The 16,704-nt window shown below is 40.9% G+C and overlaps 2 protein-coding genes across 2 annotated transcripts; one reads left to right on the forward strand and one right to left on the reverse strand.

Annotated features, from left to right (window-relative positions):
• Positions 1-2,863: 2,863 nt before the first annotated feature.
• On the forward strand, positions 2,864-5,506 carry LOC148784658 (uncharacterized). The gene has a single exon (XM_088876500.1). The coding sequence runs from the start codon at positions 2,864-2,866 to the stop codon at positions 5,504-5,506; it is 2,643 nt and encodes an 880-aa protein (XP_088732626.1).
• A 1,090-nt stretch (positions 5,507-6,596) lies between these two features.
• LOC105179352 (uncharacterized) lies at positions 6,597-11,777 on the reverse strand. Its single transcript, XM_088876104.1, has 6 exons — positions 11,159-11,777; positions 7,507-9,983; positions 7,367-7,435; positions 7,231-7,299; positions 7,093-7,158; positions 6,597-7,018 (listed from the first exon to the last, which is right to left on the reverse strand). Exons 2-6 carry the CDS (start codon positions 8,905-8,907, stop codon positions 6,620-6,622), a joined length of 2,004 nt encoding a protein of 667 aa, XP_088732230.1. The 5' UTR covers positions 8,908-9,983; positions 11,159-11,777; the 3' UTR covers positions 6,597-6,619.
• Positions 11,778-16,704: the final 4,927 nt, after the last annotated feature.

Genomic DNA, 16,704 nt, shown 5'->3' on the forward strand with positions numbered 1-16,704 from the left:
GTCGAAGTAAATATCACATTTGATATAAAAATGATATAGGTAGCTAATTAAATGGGAAAAATGCAAACAACCCCCTTGTGATATTGCAAATGAGCAAATTACCCCCTTGTGAAAAAATAAATAGCGATTTACCTCCCTATATTTTTTAAAATACAACAATTTACCCCCTATGATTTTTAAAATGAAGCAATCTACCTCCCTATATAAGGAGGTAAATTGCTTCATTTTAAAAAGTATAGGGAGGTAAATTGCTATATTTTTTTCATACGGGGGTAATGTACTCATTTTTAATACACAGGGAGATAAATTGCTATTCACTCCTAATTAAATTATTAGATTTGATAGATTTAATTATGGCAAAATTGCAAAATTGATCCTGTAAGTATGGGGGGGTGGCAGAATTGGGACCGTAAGTACAAGACTGGCAATTTTAGTCCTGTAAGTATTGATTTTTTGGCAATTTTGGTCCTTCCGACCAAAATTGCCCAAAAACGCGGCAGAGAGATTTGGGGCTTAGGGTTCCGACGTCCACGTGCGCAACTTAAACACGTAGGTGCTTGCGTGGCGAATGACATGGCCAATGACGTGGCTTTAGGCGGGAAAAGAGCTCCTCTTCCCGCTTTTTTCACCGTATGTAAGGGCTCTCTCTCTTTCTCTCATTTTTGCTGCTGCAAATGAAGTTGCAGGTGAAGAAAAACAAAAAAAATGTCTTCTTTATCGTCGGGCAATGACTCCACCAGTGTGATAAACTGCTTTTGTGGCATTAGGGCTCCATTAAGAACCTCTTGGACCAATGACAATCCCGGAAGAAGGTTTTATTCTTGCGCAAATTATAAGGTAAGAATTGAAGTTTAAGTTTAAGTTTTGTAGATGTTGGCTTATTTTTTGTTCAATTGCAGAGTAGAGGATGTCGATTTTTTACATGGGATGACCTACCTATGTGTGCTAGAGCTTTGTGTGTCATACCCGGTTTGCGTCGCAAGCTTCAAGCAATGGAAACCGAAGCAAAACAGCTGAAGAAGAAGATATTTTGGCTTAAAGTTTGCTTGGTGGCATCATGGTTTGTGTTGGTCGGTTTTTGGATGGGTAAACGGGTGGTGGTCTTTGGATGAATCGTTCAATGAATCGTTCCAAGTTGTTAGATTTGTAGGGGCTTACATTATGTTGTTAGATATGGGCAAAAATAAAATGGAGGAATTGTAATGGCATTTGGTGGTTTTGATAATGAAATTGAGACTCTCAAATTTGAAGCTTTTGTGAATTATGTGTTATGTTGTTAAAGAATTCTGTTAATGAATTTTAAGAATGATATTAAAAGCCTAAAACTGCAATTGTTAATTAATTTAGTAATAGAATAAAAATAAAAATAAATTTTCAGTCATTTCTGCACCCTTTTCAGCCATTTATGTACCCTTTTCAACAATATAAGAAATTTTCAGCAGCATTTCTGCACCCTTTTCAGCCATTTCTGCACCTTTTTCAACAATATAAAGAATTTTCAGCAGCATTTCTGCACCCTTTTCAGCCATTTCTGCACCTTTTTCAACAATATAATGAAAATAAAAACATTCATTTCTGCACCATTTTCAACATGTTAATGAGAAACATTCATTTCACAATAAAATCAACAATTTTATAACATCCTGTCCACAATTTACAGCCTGTCTTCACAAAAAACATGAACATCCATTTACGACATTTCTTTAACAACATATGCACAAAACCCCCTAATTCATAGCATATGAAATCACAACTGATTCCTCAAGTTTCTCAAATATCTTGGGATTACAAACAAAAAATGTTTCAATCAAAATAAAAAAGTTCTTAAACAAAAGGTGAATTCCTCCCATCTTTCTTCTTGCCCTTATGTCACGGGCTGCCCATTCACTAGGCCCCGTGACGCACACTTCGGCCACTCAACCGTTCTACATGGCCGACCACTCAGCCTTCATCGACAGATGCTGGACAACCAACTAGTCTTAGAGTCCTAGGTGTAGGCCTTTTATTGCTTTGTTACTGCTTTGTTATTTGCTTTCTGTTGTTTAGATTCCTCAAGGGGACGTTACGCCTCTTGAGTTGCAAATTTCAGCTTTTCTAGTGTCTAGTGCAGACGATAGGATTTATTTTTTTAAGCCTATTATAGGGGGGAATGAGTTCAAGAAGCTTGGTTTAGTGACGTGTTGGAGTCCCCCTCAAGGCGAACCCCTTGCTCTAGCATCGTTGATCATTGTATACGCATTTTTAGTTCAATGTAATTTGGTTTTTTGAATCCGCGTGCGCAATTTACTGTTTTGTGATTTGTTCCTCCCGACTCTGATATATTCGGTGCGCTGCATTTGTGCCGAGCGGAGGTATTGGCGGACGTAGTCAGCGGACTACTAGCCACACGACGCGCTGTGTGATAGGCGCCTCGTGAGAGGTGGTATCAGAGTCTCGTGCCACGATGGGGCCGAGGCGTACGACTGCTACTGCTGCGAAGGCATCGGGGCAAGATCTGGAAAGCCCGCGACATGCCGCAGCTTCATCCAGCGAGAGAGCTGAGAACCCGGAGGACGGACACTCCCGGTTGGCGGAATTGGAGACGAAGGTCTCTTCCCTGGAATCTGAGATCACGGTGCTGAATTCGGAGTTGGACGAATGTCGGCAGGTGATTCAGGAAATGGCTGCCGTCTTCGAAAACGACAGCATTGCCGATATGCGGCGTGACATGGAGCAAATGTCCATTCAGATTGGACTGCTCCAGCGTGCAGTGGGTAGCACGCCTATGGTTGCTCACGACCCCGGTGCTAGGCTTTGAATACCAGAACCGAAGGCCTATAGCGGTGAGCGTGATGCGAAGGAGGTCGAGAACTTCCTCTTCGACATGGAGCAGTACTTCCTTGCGGCAGACGTGCGGGACGAGGCAAGGAAGGTTGCGACTGCGACCATGTACCTGACTGGTGACGCAAAGCTGTGGTGGCGGACCAAGTTTGCGGAAATCCAGGCTCATCAAATACAGCTCAACACGTGGGCTCTTCTACGGGAGGCGATCAGAGAGCAGTTTTTCCCCGAGAATGTGGAGTACAATGCCAGGAGGGCATTGCGAAAGCTTGAACATACAGGTTCCGTGCGGGAATATGTGAAAGCTTTCTCAGCGCTGATGCTGAACATCCGAGACATGTCGGAGGCAGACAAGCTGTTCACTTTCATGGAAGGCTTGAAACAGTGGGCGAGAAACGAGTTGCAGAGGCAACGAGTGACTGATTTGAGTTCGGCTATTATAGCGGCCGAGCACCTGGCAGATTTCAACCTGGAGACTCAGAAGGATAGGCAAGCGACGCCTAGTCCTGAGCGGAGTAAGTGGAATGGGATGAAATCATTCAGAAATAATTTCAGCAGAGGTGGGGGAGACCAGAGGCCCCATGCTCAGAATGGTTCACAGGGCGGTTCAGACAGGAACAAGCCCCAGGAGAACAGGCAGGGAGCACCCGAGAGGAGGAAAGGGTGTTTGATCTGCGATGGTCCGCATATGTATCGGGATTGCCCGAAGAGACAGGTGTTGAATGCATTGGCAACGACCTTTACCGACAAGGTGTCGTCCTCAAAGAGTGTGGAGCCACAAGCAGAGGCAGGTGGTGAGAATGACACGGAGGAGGATGAGGACAACTTGGGGGCCGTAAACCAATGGTGCAACACATTCTCTACGGTGGCGGCGAAGAGAGTTGTGCCACCCCCTGCGGAAAAGACCATCCCGGCTCTTACTGTAGAACAGCCGGAGAAGAAAGAAGAAGAAGTTCAGCCCCGGATTCCTAGGAAGAAAGGGTTGATGTTCGTGATTGTGAAGATTCATGGCAAGCCGATTCGAGCCATGATCGACACTGGAGCCTCTCACAACTACCTTGCGAGCGCCGAAGTGGCGAGACTCGGGCTCGTGCTGGAGAAAGGAGTTGGGCGAGTGAAGGCGATCAACTCGGCTGCACAACCCATTGCCGGTGTAGCCAAGTCTGTGCTGATTAAGGTTGGTGCTTATGAGGGCAAGACCAATCTTTCTGTTGTGGCAATGGACGACTTCAAGCTTATCCTTGGGCTTGAATTTCTACGGGATACACGCACTGCTGTCTTACCTCGTGCCGATTCGCTGATGATGTTGGGGGCGAAGTCGTGTGTCATTCCTACCTTGGCCAGACATACTGGAGAGAAGAACTTGTCGGCCATGCAGTTTGAGAAGGGGCACAAGCAGGGTGAGATCTCCTACTTGGGTACCCTTTGTTTTGAAGAGATGGAAGAGGTGTCAGGGCCCACCCCGGGCGGTAGTAAGGAACTGTTGGGGGAGTCTGAAGACGTGATGCCAGACGAGCTGCCTCGGAAGCTACCACCGAAGAGGGCAGTGGATCACGAGATCGAGTTGGGGCCTGGCACGAGACCGCCCACTAGGGCACCGTACAGAATACCACAACCTAAGCTTGTGGAGCTTAGGAAGCAGTCAGCAGATGCCTTGAGCCGCAGGGCGGACTTGGCGAACTTGGAGTCGATAGCAGCGCTCTCTTCTAGCGCGGCTGCTATCTCTACGAAGGATCAGGTGCGGGAGTTACTACCGAGAGATCCCGCAGCGCGACGCCTGATTCGGCTTGTCGAGCAGGGCAAGGCTCGACACTTTTGGATCGAGGATGGATTGCTGATGACCAAGGGAAACCGCGTATACATTCCGAGAGGCGGGGACCTACGGAAATCACTTCTTTCCGAATGCCACGACACACTTTGGGCGGGACACCAAGGACAGGAGCGCACGTTTGCTTCGGTGCGGAGGGCCTATCATTGGCCACAGATGCGGGATGATGTCGAGACGCATGTCCGCACTTGTTTGATTTGTCAGCAGGACAAGGCAGACCATCAGAAGAAGGCCGGTCTGCTGCAACCACTTCCCATCCCAAAGCGTCCATGGGAGAGCGTCTCCATGGATTACATCTCTGGATTGCCTAAGGTCGGGAACTTAGGCTCTATCATCGTCGTGGTAGATCGTTTGTCAAAATATGCTACATTTATCGCAGCACCCAAACACATTACAGCAGAAGGGACAGCTCATCTCTTTTTCAAGCACATGGTCAAGCATTGGGGACTGCCAAAAGATATTGTCAGTGATCGTGACTCCCGATTCACTGGTGTCTTCCGGACCGAGTTGTTCAAACTTATCGGGTTCACACGTTCCATGAGCTCGAGCTATCATCCACAGTCCGATGGTCAGACAAAACGCTTTAATTCTACGTTGGAGGACTACCTTTGGCACTTTGTGCGAGGTACGCAGAAGGATTGGGTGAAACTCCTAGATGTCGCTCAGCTATATTTCAATGTTCAAAAGAGCTCTTCCACCACCAACAAGAGCGCTTTTGAAATCGTTACTGGGCAGCAGCCGCTCCATCCTCACACTCTTGACATTCCCCAAAGTGTGAGATCCCCTCTTACTCGAAGTTTCTCCCAGGAGTGGAAGAAGAATGTTGATATCGTTAGAAGTTGCCTGGAGACAGCTTAGAAGCGGATGAAGAAGTATGCAGATCAGAATCGCCGCTTCATTGAGTTCAATGCGGGAGACCTGGTGCTGGTGAAGGTCCCGAATTCGAAATTGTCAAAGTCATCAAGGTGGAGAGATCCTCGGTTGATGCAGAAATATGTTGGTCCTTTGCCTGTCCTTAGGCGTATTGGGACGGTGGCGTACAAGGTGGAGTTGCCGCCGTGGTGGAAGATCCACAACGTTTTCCATGTCAGCAAATTGAAAAATATTCAGCAGACAAGGAAGACGATACCCGCAATCAACCCAGCCGCCCACAACTCGAATTGAAGAAGACGAAGGAGAAGGTGGCTGAAGCAATCCTAGATCACCGAGTGACGAGTACCGCGAAGAAAGACCACACAGAGTACTTGGTGAAATGGAGGGGATGCAGCAGCGAGGAGAACACTTGGGAGCGAGTGACAAACCTAAAGGCGTTTCTACCTCTTGTCGAAGCGTACCATGCTTCCGTAGCGCCGGGGACGTCGCTATCTCAGGTGGGGGAGAATGTCACGGGCTGCCCATTCACTAGGCCCCGTGACGCACACTTCGGCCACTCAACCGTTCTACATGGCCGACCACTCAGCCTTCATCGACAGGCGCTGGACAACCAACTAGTCTTAGAGTCCTAGGTGTAGGCCTTTTATTGCTTTGTTACTGCTTTGTTATTTGCTTTCTGTTGTTTAGATTCCTCAAGGGGACGTTACGCCTCTTGAGTTGCAAATTTTAGCTTTTCTAGTGTCTAGTGCAGACGATAGGATTTATTTTTTTAAGCCTATTATAGGGGGGAATGAGTTCAAGAAGCTTGGTTTAGTGACGTGTTGGAGTCCCCCTCAAGGCGAACCCCTTGCTCTAGCATCGTTGATCATTGTATACGCATTTTCAGTTCAATGCAATTTGGTTTTCTGAATCCGCGTGCGCAATTTACTGTTTTGTGATTTGTTCCTCCCGACTCTGATATATTCGGCGCGCTGCATTTGTGCCGAGCGGAGGTATTGGCGGACGTAGTCAGCGGACTACTAGCCACACGACGCGCTGTGTGATAGGCGCCTCGTGAGATTACAAACAAAAAATGTTTCAATCAAAATAAAAAAGTTCTTAAACAAAAGGTGAATTCCTCCCATCTTTCTTCTTGCCCTTGTCTTCCTTGTTTCCCTTGTCCTTCGATTGTGATAAAATATTGTTCAATCGTGATAATGTAACATACTTCTTGCCATCCTTCTCTAAAAATGTACATGTTGACAGAAGAGATTTGGTCTCTGGTTGTAAAGGCTGTTTTGAAAATACCTCTTGTCTCCCTATCCATCGTGGTGGAGCTCTAATATTAACTTTTGGGATTGGTGGCTGCAGATGACTTGGTTGAGTTGGTGGAGGAGGCCTAGAGTTTTGAGCTGCATTTTCTTGTTGGGATGTGGAAGACTTGTATGATGGCTTCCATGGTTGTTTGTGTGCAACTTTTTGTTTATACCGGGGTGGCTTGAATGGTTTAGGTATTACCTATAAGGAGAATGAAATAAACCGAATAAGTAAATGATAAACAAAACGCTTGAAATTACTTGAGAATTACTTACTGAAGCTGCAGTTTGTTGGCTTGTATGATGGACTGCAGTACTTGGAAGCTCTTGTTCCTTCATGCCCTGAAAAAATAGTCAATATCAAGTATTAGAAGTATAATTAAAATGGAACGAATGGATGCTGAAGTTTCTTACCATAGACTTATTCTCCTCAAATGCATCAGCTTTAGTCATCTCGTCAATTGAAATTTGTTCTTGCATCCCCTGCAAAAAAGTTATTAAGTAATAATGAATGGAAATTTAAAATGAAATGGGTATTGGTGTTTCTTACCATGGAATTGTCTCCCTGAAACACATCATTTTTAGTCAAAATGTCCTTGTCACCTGCTTCCTTTTCAACCTGCAACAAAATCAGATTTAGATAAGTATGAAATCAACACATCAAAATCAGATTTAGATATTCAGTCTTACCCTTCTTTTCTTGCTTTCATGAGCCTCTTTTTCTTTGATTTCTTGTATCACTTGACTAAATGCATCAGTGACTTGTGTATCTTCTTGCAGATTCTTCAGTGGACATCTTCGAGCATTGTGTTTCTCCTTGCCGCATTTGCTGCACTTGATAGTCTTCTGCACTCTTTTCAACCTGTTCTGCGGTTTTCCTTTACCATTTTTCTTCTGCTTTGACACTATCTCATCAGGTTCCCTCCTTCTAGATTTTGGAGGCCTACCAGCCCCCCTACCAAAGTTTGGTGGCAAAGGAGGGATGAATTGTGTAGCAGTCCACAAATCTCTACCAACCATAGGCATAATTGCAGTCTTATAAACATTCTTATAAGATGCCACACTATAGCACTCATTCACATACTTAATAGGATCATCACCTTTACACAATATGGCACTACAAGCATGTTTACATGGGATGCCATTCAAATTCCATTTCCTGCAAGAACAACTTCTTTTGTCCAAATCAACTGAATGTTGTGAACCATCAAAACAGTTTAATTGATAATGTGATGAATCAGCCTTTATGGGAATGCAATCTGCAGACTTTTCAACATTTTTCTCAATTATTTTCACAATCCTAGGACATATAACACCAGTCCATTTCAGTTCTGCTCTATCCCTGTTCTCCTGCAATCTTCTCATTAAATACTCTCTGATCCATTCAAGCATAGTCACAATAGGCTTCTCCCTAGCCTCCAAAATGTTCGAGTTAAATGTTTCACAACAATTATTCAATAAAACATCACACTTAATATCAGTTTTGAAGTGTGATCTACTCCACTGTGTAGGGGGTTTATCATTAAACCATTCTGCAGCAGTTTTATCAAGTACTGACATTTGTTTCATACACAATTTGAATTCATTAAGGGTAGTAGCCCTTGCAGCCTTCCACAAACAATTTTTAAATGCCAAACCCCTGAAGCCTGCATTCTTCAAGTTAGAATGTAGATGTCTTACACAAAACCTATGATTTGAAGCAGGAAACACTTCCTCAAATGCTTGAACTAACCCCTTTTGCTTATCATATATGAAACACCACTGATCATCTCTAACCACCCCCAAATCAGATTTCAGAAGCCTCAAAAACCACTCCCAAGTAACCCTCATTTCTTTTCCAACAACAGCATATGCAACAGGATAGATATTGTTATTCGGATCAATGCCTACTGCTGTTAACAGAACACCCCCAAAAGGACCTTTTAGATGACATCCATCTACACCAACCACCTGTCTACACCCCCCATTAAACCCATTTTTCAAGGCACCAAAACACACATAAAATTTATCAAATTTCTGATCAGCATCTACCCCTACCACCACTGTAGAGCCCGGGTTACTTTTCAGCAATTCATGTGCATAATCTTGCATTATTGAATATTGTATCTCAGGAGCACCCTCTATTGATTTTAGTGCCTTTCTTTTAGCTCTATACGCCTGATCTCGTGATACGTTGACTCTTAAATCCTAAATGACGTCAATCCTAAACCCCTTGACATTTCTTTTTGGATCACTTCTGAATTTTTGAATGTATTTTTCTGCAAGCCACTTTGACTTTAAATTTTTAACATGATAGTCCCTTCCACAAGTGTGATTGGAATTATATTCTCTTATCTGAAATGTGCATTCGTCACGGACTTTGTGTGCATTTATCCTCCACTGACAATCTTCCTTAGCACATCTTGCATACATTCTGTTCTTATCATTCTTGGTGATTTTCAAATGCCTCCTTGATTTTATTGCATGACTGTGAATGACATTTCTAAATTCAGATTTAGTGCTGAATATCATACCTAATTCAAAGGTAGGATCATATTGTTCCACGGGATTGAAAACAATATTCGGCTCTCTTGTTTCATCATCATCTGACCCCTTTTCACTCTGAAAGTCATCCTCACTCCCAAACAGGTCTTCCTCACCCTCTTCATTGCTACCCTTGTCATGATCTTTTTCTTTTTCATTTTTTTCTTTCATATTAGTTTCTTCTACCTCTCTTTCTATTTCTTTTTCCAAAGCCTCTTCATCAATGTTGTCACCTGTTTTTTGAGTATTTATCTCATCATTTCTCAAATCATAGTCACTATCTTCAAAAGATTCTGATTCTTTCAAATTTTCACCCTCTTCAGTCAACCCACCCTCCTGAGGTTGTGTACTACATTCACCAACCTGACTACCCATAACATTTCCATCAACTTCAACATATATATCAATTTCTTTTTCAGGAGCAATACCAATACACATATCGAATAGAACATCATCATTATTTACTTTATAATACACATCTCCAAGCTTTGTGAAATATGCCCTATTACCAACATAGCCCACCTCACTAGCCATTTCATTCAGTTTTGAAATAGACAATTCAAAAACATCTTCATAATCAAATTTGTACATTACATTCCCCCAAAAATGTAATGTAATGGTTGCTAACATAGCGTCATTATCATCTGAAAAAAAAAAAAAAAAAGAACACAAACAAACAAACACAAAACAGAACAAGTTAAAATTCATACAAAATCATACATAAAAAGAAAATAGAAAGATTCATAAAAAAACATAAAAAAAATCACATTTACACATAATTTCAGAAAATGGATACATTTACACATAATTTTAGAAAATGAGTACATTTACACAAAATAGATTTCTAAAAAGACTTCGTAATACAAAATATGATTGTCAAAATTCATTAGATTTCTAAGGAGACTTCATCTTTTTGGGTAATAAAAATAATACATAGGATTGTTTTCTTGTGAGATTAGAATATGTAAAGTAGCATTAAGGTCACATTCCATCGCTACAAGTGAGATTTCTCAAAATCTCTATGAGATGATAGCCTACAGATTGTATGATTTCCTGGAAATTTAAAAGCAAAATTAGCTCTTGTTCTGTATAGGATTTAGGAGAAGTTGCTATTATCTTTCTTATATTTGTGGTTGAATATGCATTTACTGGAATAGGTATGTGGAGAATGTTATAGCATATCTTTTTCCTTGCAAATGAAATGCTATTCAACTGAACACTAAGGGGACTCTATTGTATTTATCCCTTTGTCAATCTTGTAAGCCCCATCAAAGTGACAAGTTTTGCCTTATTTTTACTTTCTTTAACTGGAAAATAACTACACTCAAATCTCTAAATTTACAGTGGTAATGATAGAAAACGGGTTATTGGCATGGAAAATCTAAAAAAAATGTTAAAAAGAATGAGGCACTACAACTGCAAGCAGCACGTGGAAGTGGTCCCCAAAGTAGAGCATGATGCTCCAATAGAGCACATGGCCAATCTTGTTTGAATACACTAATCTTTGCACTAAATGGCAGAAATAAATTTATTAAGACACAAGATATGAGTAAGTATGCAGGTCCCATTTGCTGTGTACAAGCAAACTATCCCTCTCGAAACTCCGATGCTCAATTGCACTTTCAACAACTTTCAATATACTCTGTCTACGTACACTTAAACCACATATCGACAAACAACAAACAATTTTTCATTGGAATCACAAAATTAAGACAATAACAACATAAAAACACAATGGACCACTTTCATTTTTTGGGACCACAAAAAACCCTAGATTTAACTCTAAAAATAAGATTTTTTGAAAACATAAAAAACTTACCGTACAAAGGTGGAGGAAAATCGTTAAACTCAGGATCCCGAAGTGGCATTGCTTCAATCGGGTTTCTTCCTCCTCAATCGACGATCAGTTGTAGATTCGAGTTGAAAGAAGAATTTTTAGGGTTCTTTCGATTTGGGGGTGAATTTTTACTGCTTTGTTTTACAGCTCTCTTTTTTAAGTTTTTAACTCCTCAGGTTTTTTACAATTTTGCCACCTCAGTATTTTTTCCCATATGTCAGGCCACGTGTGCTGCCGACTGTGTAATCTTGCCACGTCATTAGCCACGTCATTCGCCACGCAAGCACCTACGTGTTTAAGTTGCACACGTGGACGTCGGAACCCTAAGCCCCAAATCTCTCCCCCACGTTTTTGGGCAATTTTGGTCGGAAGGACCAAAATTGCCAAAAAATCAATACTTACAGGACTAAAATTGCCAGTCCTGTACTTACGGTCCTAATTCTGCCACCCCCCCATACTTACAGGACCAATTTTGCAATTTTGCCTTTAATTATTAGTATAGTTAATTTATACAATACCATCGAAATGATTAACCAAATATGTAATTCTATATATTGTGGTTTAGTTAAATTATATAGTAACGATAATTGGCAGAAAATTTATAAAAATATTTCGAAAAATATAATTGAGAAATATTATATTATTAAAGAGGGAAAAAGAGGTTTTAATAATACTCTAATTTAGGGATGTTATTAAAAACGATAGTTATAAATATATAAGGTGTTTGATTCAATAAATTCTTAGGAATTAGTTGATAAATTAAATATATGTTTGAGAAGCATAAAAAATATAGTTATTCAAAAGAAACTGGAAAATGGATTTGGACTTTAATATAAATAAAATATTAAAATATTGGTGAAAAATGTACGAACATCATATAATATTTTAGCTAGAGTTTATAATATTTTAAATATATTGATTATACGTATAATTTTCTATTATAGGGCGTGACGATAAAGTAGAGGATTGAGCAGTCCCTTGTGAAATTTAAGCATTTTAGGATTTAAGGTAAGTATAGCTAATTCGATTTATATAGATATATATATATATTGATATGTTTGGTATTGTATATATTATATATATTGGCTTCTTATATTTGATCCTGAACTTGGCTTTGTATTTACATACGTGGATTTTACATATTGATTCTTGTATAAGTAGTTGTGGACAATTTGTTAGATTACCTTAATATCGATGGAATTGCTACTACGTGTCATATATGCTTGTAATGAATGGACGTGAGAGTGGTATGATTATGTGATCGTATAATTGATTGTGGCATAAAATCGAATTAAGAAGTTATTACTAAGTAAGTAATTATTACAGAGATTAGAATGATGATCGTGAATTGAAATAAAAGATGGTACTTACCTAATTGGGAACATAGTCAATGGTTACGATAATGTGATTGATGATGTACTATGAAAAATATATGAGTTAAGCTATGTACCATGGCGCGTAGGGTACCGGGGTATTTCGAATAGTGGGGAATATCTTATCCTTTTAGGTACACAATGGGGTGGTGTGGGGATACCATGCTTGTTGTGATGTCCTGTGCTGATATTGCTACACACTAGAGTAGAGAGTGTGGGATATCATATCAACGGGTATCCTGTGCTGTACATGATATGACATTGATGAGATGATGATGATAGCCGGCAAAATCATTGACTAATGTACTCCAATTAGCATAAGTAGGGCCCTTAGTTAATAAACGATAGCGTCAAATATTTCATGGATTGATGTACAGTCATGGGCATGCATTATTTCTTATATCGGTTGTTTCTATATGACAAATATTTATTGATTGATGTGATTGCATTGTACGTGACTTGCGGTCTATGTATATATATAGATTGGTTAGCGATGCCTATTGTTGCCACATACTTTTCAGGGAATATGTCACATTGACTAGCTACATTGGACTTTGAGTCGTGCCGTCGTTCTTATTAGGTGGGTCAGCCGTGATATCTGAAGCCGGAGTTTTTGGCTGTTTGGTTGTTAAAAATTCTAATCTTTTATTGGGTTTGTGTTTAAAATTGTAGTACTACTTTCTTTGAGGTTATGTACATGAGGACATCTGGTGAGGGTAAATAGAAACTTTTGTTGATATCTATTATTTTTTTATGATATATATATTATATTGATAAATTAGAATTTATTTTACGGGTTAAAAGGAAATTACTTAAGAATGAGTTCTAATTAAGGAAAGGATGAAATAGTGATAATTAAATATATTGAGTAGGGGGTTCTACATTTGAGTGGTATCAGAGCAGGTCTACGTTTCTAAGGTAATAGGTTGATTGTGAGATGTCCCTAATGATTGAATTTTTTAATGTAGGATGGCTTTTCAAAGTGCACGTACTGACCTAGTAGCTAGTAGGAAAGTTTAGGCGGAGTCCGTAGAGGGCTCAGTGGCTCCTGCAAGTGCAAGTGGGGTGGAGATAAATCGAGAGGGTGGTGGTGTTGATGCTCCAATTCCTCCCGGTGGTGCTCTAGTGGCAGGATTACCACCAGAATATGCACAAAGATTTCAAATGGCCTTTCAGGCCCAAGCACAAGCACAAGCATAGTTACTTGCATAGGCGCGCGCATCCACTTCAGTGCCAGCACCAATAGTTCCTACAATTGATCCTAATTATGAATCAGGAAGATAGGGGCTACAGAATTAAGGGTACCTTAGACCCAGAGATTGCTGAGAGATGGTGGAAAAAAGTTGAAGATGTGATGAACCTAGTAAATTGCACTACAGAGAATCGACTTAAATATGTTGCTTCTTTGATCGTGGGTAATGCCTTTATTTGGTGGAGGTCTGTAAAGAGGGGATATGAGCCAAGAGAAATAACCTGGGCTGAGTTTCAGAAAGAGTTTGATGATAAATACAGACCCAAGATGTACCAAGACAAGAATAGGTTGGAGTTTTTAAATTTAGTGCAAAGGAATGATCAGACGGTGGCAGAATAAGAACTCATTTTTGAGGCACTAGCCAAGTATGCACCAAAAGCAATAGCGAAGCAGGAGGATCGTTGTTACCATTTTGAGCAGGGGCTACGACCGTAGATCAAAAGAGTACTTGCAGTCAGAATTACAAATTTTAAAATTCTTTTTATCTCAGCGGTCCGGATGGAAGAAGCAGTAATGGAGGACAAGAAAAAGGGGGAAGAGAAAAGGAAATCAACGTACGCAATAGGGGAATCGAGTAGGTTGACCAAGAACCGGTCACTCATTCTCAGCGGGAAGTGGGAACTTTACACGTGGTGGTCCCATTTTTCAAGAAAGTAGTGGACAGAGGTTCGATGGATCCACGGGCTTTAACAGAGGTTCGTTTGAATGCAACTCATTTGCTACGTCTTCTATGAGATCAGGAAAGGGAGATTGATTGAGTTATGGTCGAGGACCAATTTTTCCTCCGAGCTGTTCTACTTGTGGAAGACAACATCAAGGGCCATGTTGGAGACAAGATGATATAGTGAAGACCTGTTATCACTGTGGAGATAGAGGACACATAGCTAGAAATTGTCCCAGTCAGACTATAGGTGTGGTTGAAAGTGTTGCTAGCAGGACCTAGAGCCAAAACAGTATTGGGAGTAGTGACAGGGGAGTTAGGAGAGGCAGAGGCAGAGCTAGAGGCACTGGCAACAGAGATAGTGGCCACACTATTGGTAGTGGTATGAGGGGGGCTGAAGTACAAGTTACTCAGGAGCAGACCCATGCAAGGATATATAACATAACTAGAGAGGAGCCCCAGCATTGAATGACGTGATATCAGGTACGATATTGCTATTTGACATTGCGGCTTATGTTTTGATTCATCCTGGCTCTACACATTCATATATTTCATCAAAACCTGCATGTAAGATACCGGGAGAGAATAGCCCATTGGGATATAATTTGATGGTTTATTTGCCCGTGGAAAGGGGTGTGGTAGTGAACAGTGTTAGGAAAGGGAGCTTAGTGAGAATCGGAGATGTAAATTTACCTGTAGACCTTGTAGTGCTAGACTTGAAGGAGTTTGATGTGATTTTGGGGATGGATTAGTTAGCACAACATAAAGCAATAGTTGACTGTTATAAAAAAGAAGTGATGATCAAATGTTCCGGTGAATCATAAGTAATATTGTGGGAGATTGTCAGGTAGTACCAGTTTGTGTAATATCAGCCATAGAGGTAAGCCGATTGATGTTAGAAGGTTGTGAGGCGTATCTAGCCCATGTGATAGATACTGAGATGGTTAATCCTACTTTAGAGGAATTTCTGGTAGTGAGAGAGTTCCCTGAAGTATTCTCTGATGATTTACCAGGTTTGCCACCGCATAGGAAAGTGGATTTTGCCATAGAAACTCCCCTAAGAGTTGCCCCAATTTCTATTGCGCTGAATAGAATGGCCTTTGTGGAATCACATGAGCTCAAAAAGCAAATCAAAGAATTGTTGGGGAAAGAGTTTATCAAACCGAGTACTTCGCCCTGGGGAGCACCAATGCTGTTTGTAAAGAAGAAAGATGGGAGTATGAGATTATGCATCGATTATGGCCCAGTTAAATAGGGTAATAGTGAAGAATAAATATCTATTGCCGAGGATTGATCACCTGCTAGACCAGTTAAAGGGAGCTACAACATTTTCCAAGATCGATTTGGGGTCCGGATATTGGCAGTTGAGGATAGTAGAGAATGACATACGAAAGACAGCTTTTCATACTAATTATTGTCATTATGAGTTTTTGGTGATGCCCTTTGGGTTAACAAATGCACCAGCGGCGTTCATGGCGTTGATGAACCATAAAGAGAAGGAGTTATATGCTAAGTTAAGCAAATGTGAATTTTGGATAAATCCGGTGGTTTTCCTTGGGCATGTGATATCTGGTGATAAGGTTATGCTTAATCCTTTAAAAGAAAAAGATATTATCGAATGGAGAGTGCCAAAGAATGCAACTGAAGTTTGAAGCTTCTTAGGGTTAGCTGGATATTACAAGAGATTTGTTGAGGATTTATATATAATTACTGGTCCTCTAACCAAGTTGCTGAGAAACGGGGTAGGATTTCAGTGGATGAAACAGTGCCAACAAAGTTTTGATGAGTTCAAGAAGAAACTGACCTCCACTTCGATTTTGATTTTGCTGTCTGGTAGCGGTGAATATATAGTGTATATAAATGCTTCTAAATAGGGTTTGGGATGTGTGTTAATGCAAAACGGAAAGGTAATTGCTTATGCATCCCGCCAATTGAGAAACCATGAGTTAAATTATCCCACACATGAATTGGAGTTAGCCATGATTGTGCGTGCATTGAAGATCTGGAGACATTATTTGTACGAAGAAAAATTTTAGATCCTTACTGACCATAAAAGTTTTAAATATATCTAGAAGTAGAAGGAATTGAATTTGAGACAAAGAAGATGGATAGAACTGCTGAAGGATTATGGTTGCACTATTGACTTCCATCCCCGGAAGGCAAACGTGGTAGCAGATGCTTTGAGTAGAAAGAGTTCAAGTACATTAGCCAATTTGGGGTCTATGAATACGAAATTGGAGTC

The sequence above is a fragment of the Sesamum indicum genome, linkage group LG12, assembly GCF_026168435.1.
Source record: "Sesamum indicum cultivar Baizhima isolate 11 linkage group LG12, ASM2616843v1, whole genome shotgun sequence".
Taxonomy (NCBI): domain Eukaryota; kingdom Viridiplantae; phylum Streptophyta; class Magnoliopsida; order Lamiales; family Pedaliaceae; genus Sesamum; species Sesamum indicum.

Coding starts and splice junctions, on each gene's coding strand:
- LOC148784658 (XM_088876500.1), top strand. CDS start 2,864: ATGGAGCAGTACTTCCTTGCGGCAGACGTGCGGGACGAGGCAAGGAAG.
- LOC105179352 (XM_088876104.1), bottom strand. CDS start 8,907: ATGCAAGATTATGCACATGAATTGCTGAAAAGTAACCCGGGCTCTACA. Junction 7,436..7,506: donor ATGAAAGCAAGAAAAGAAGG/GTAAGACTGAAT, acceptor ATTTTGTTGCAG/GTTGAAAAGGAAGCAGGTGA. Junction 7,300..7,366: donor TTCAGGGAGACAATTCCATG/GTAAGAAACACC, acceptor ACTTTTTTGCAG/GGGATGCAAGAACAAATTTC.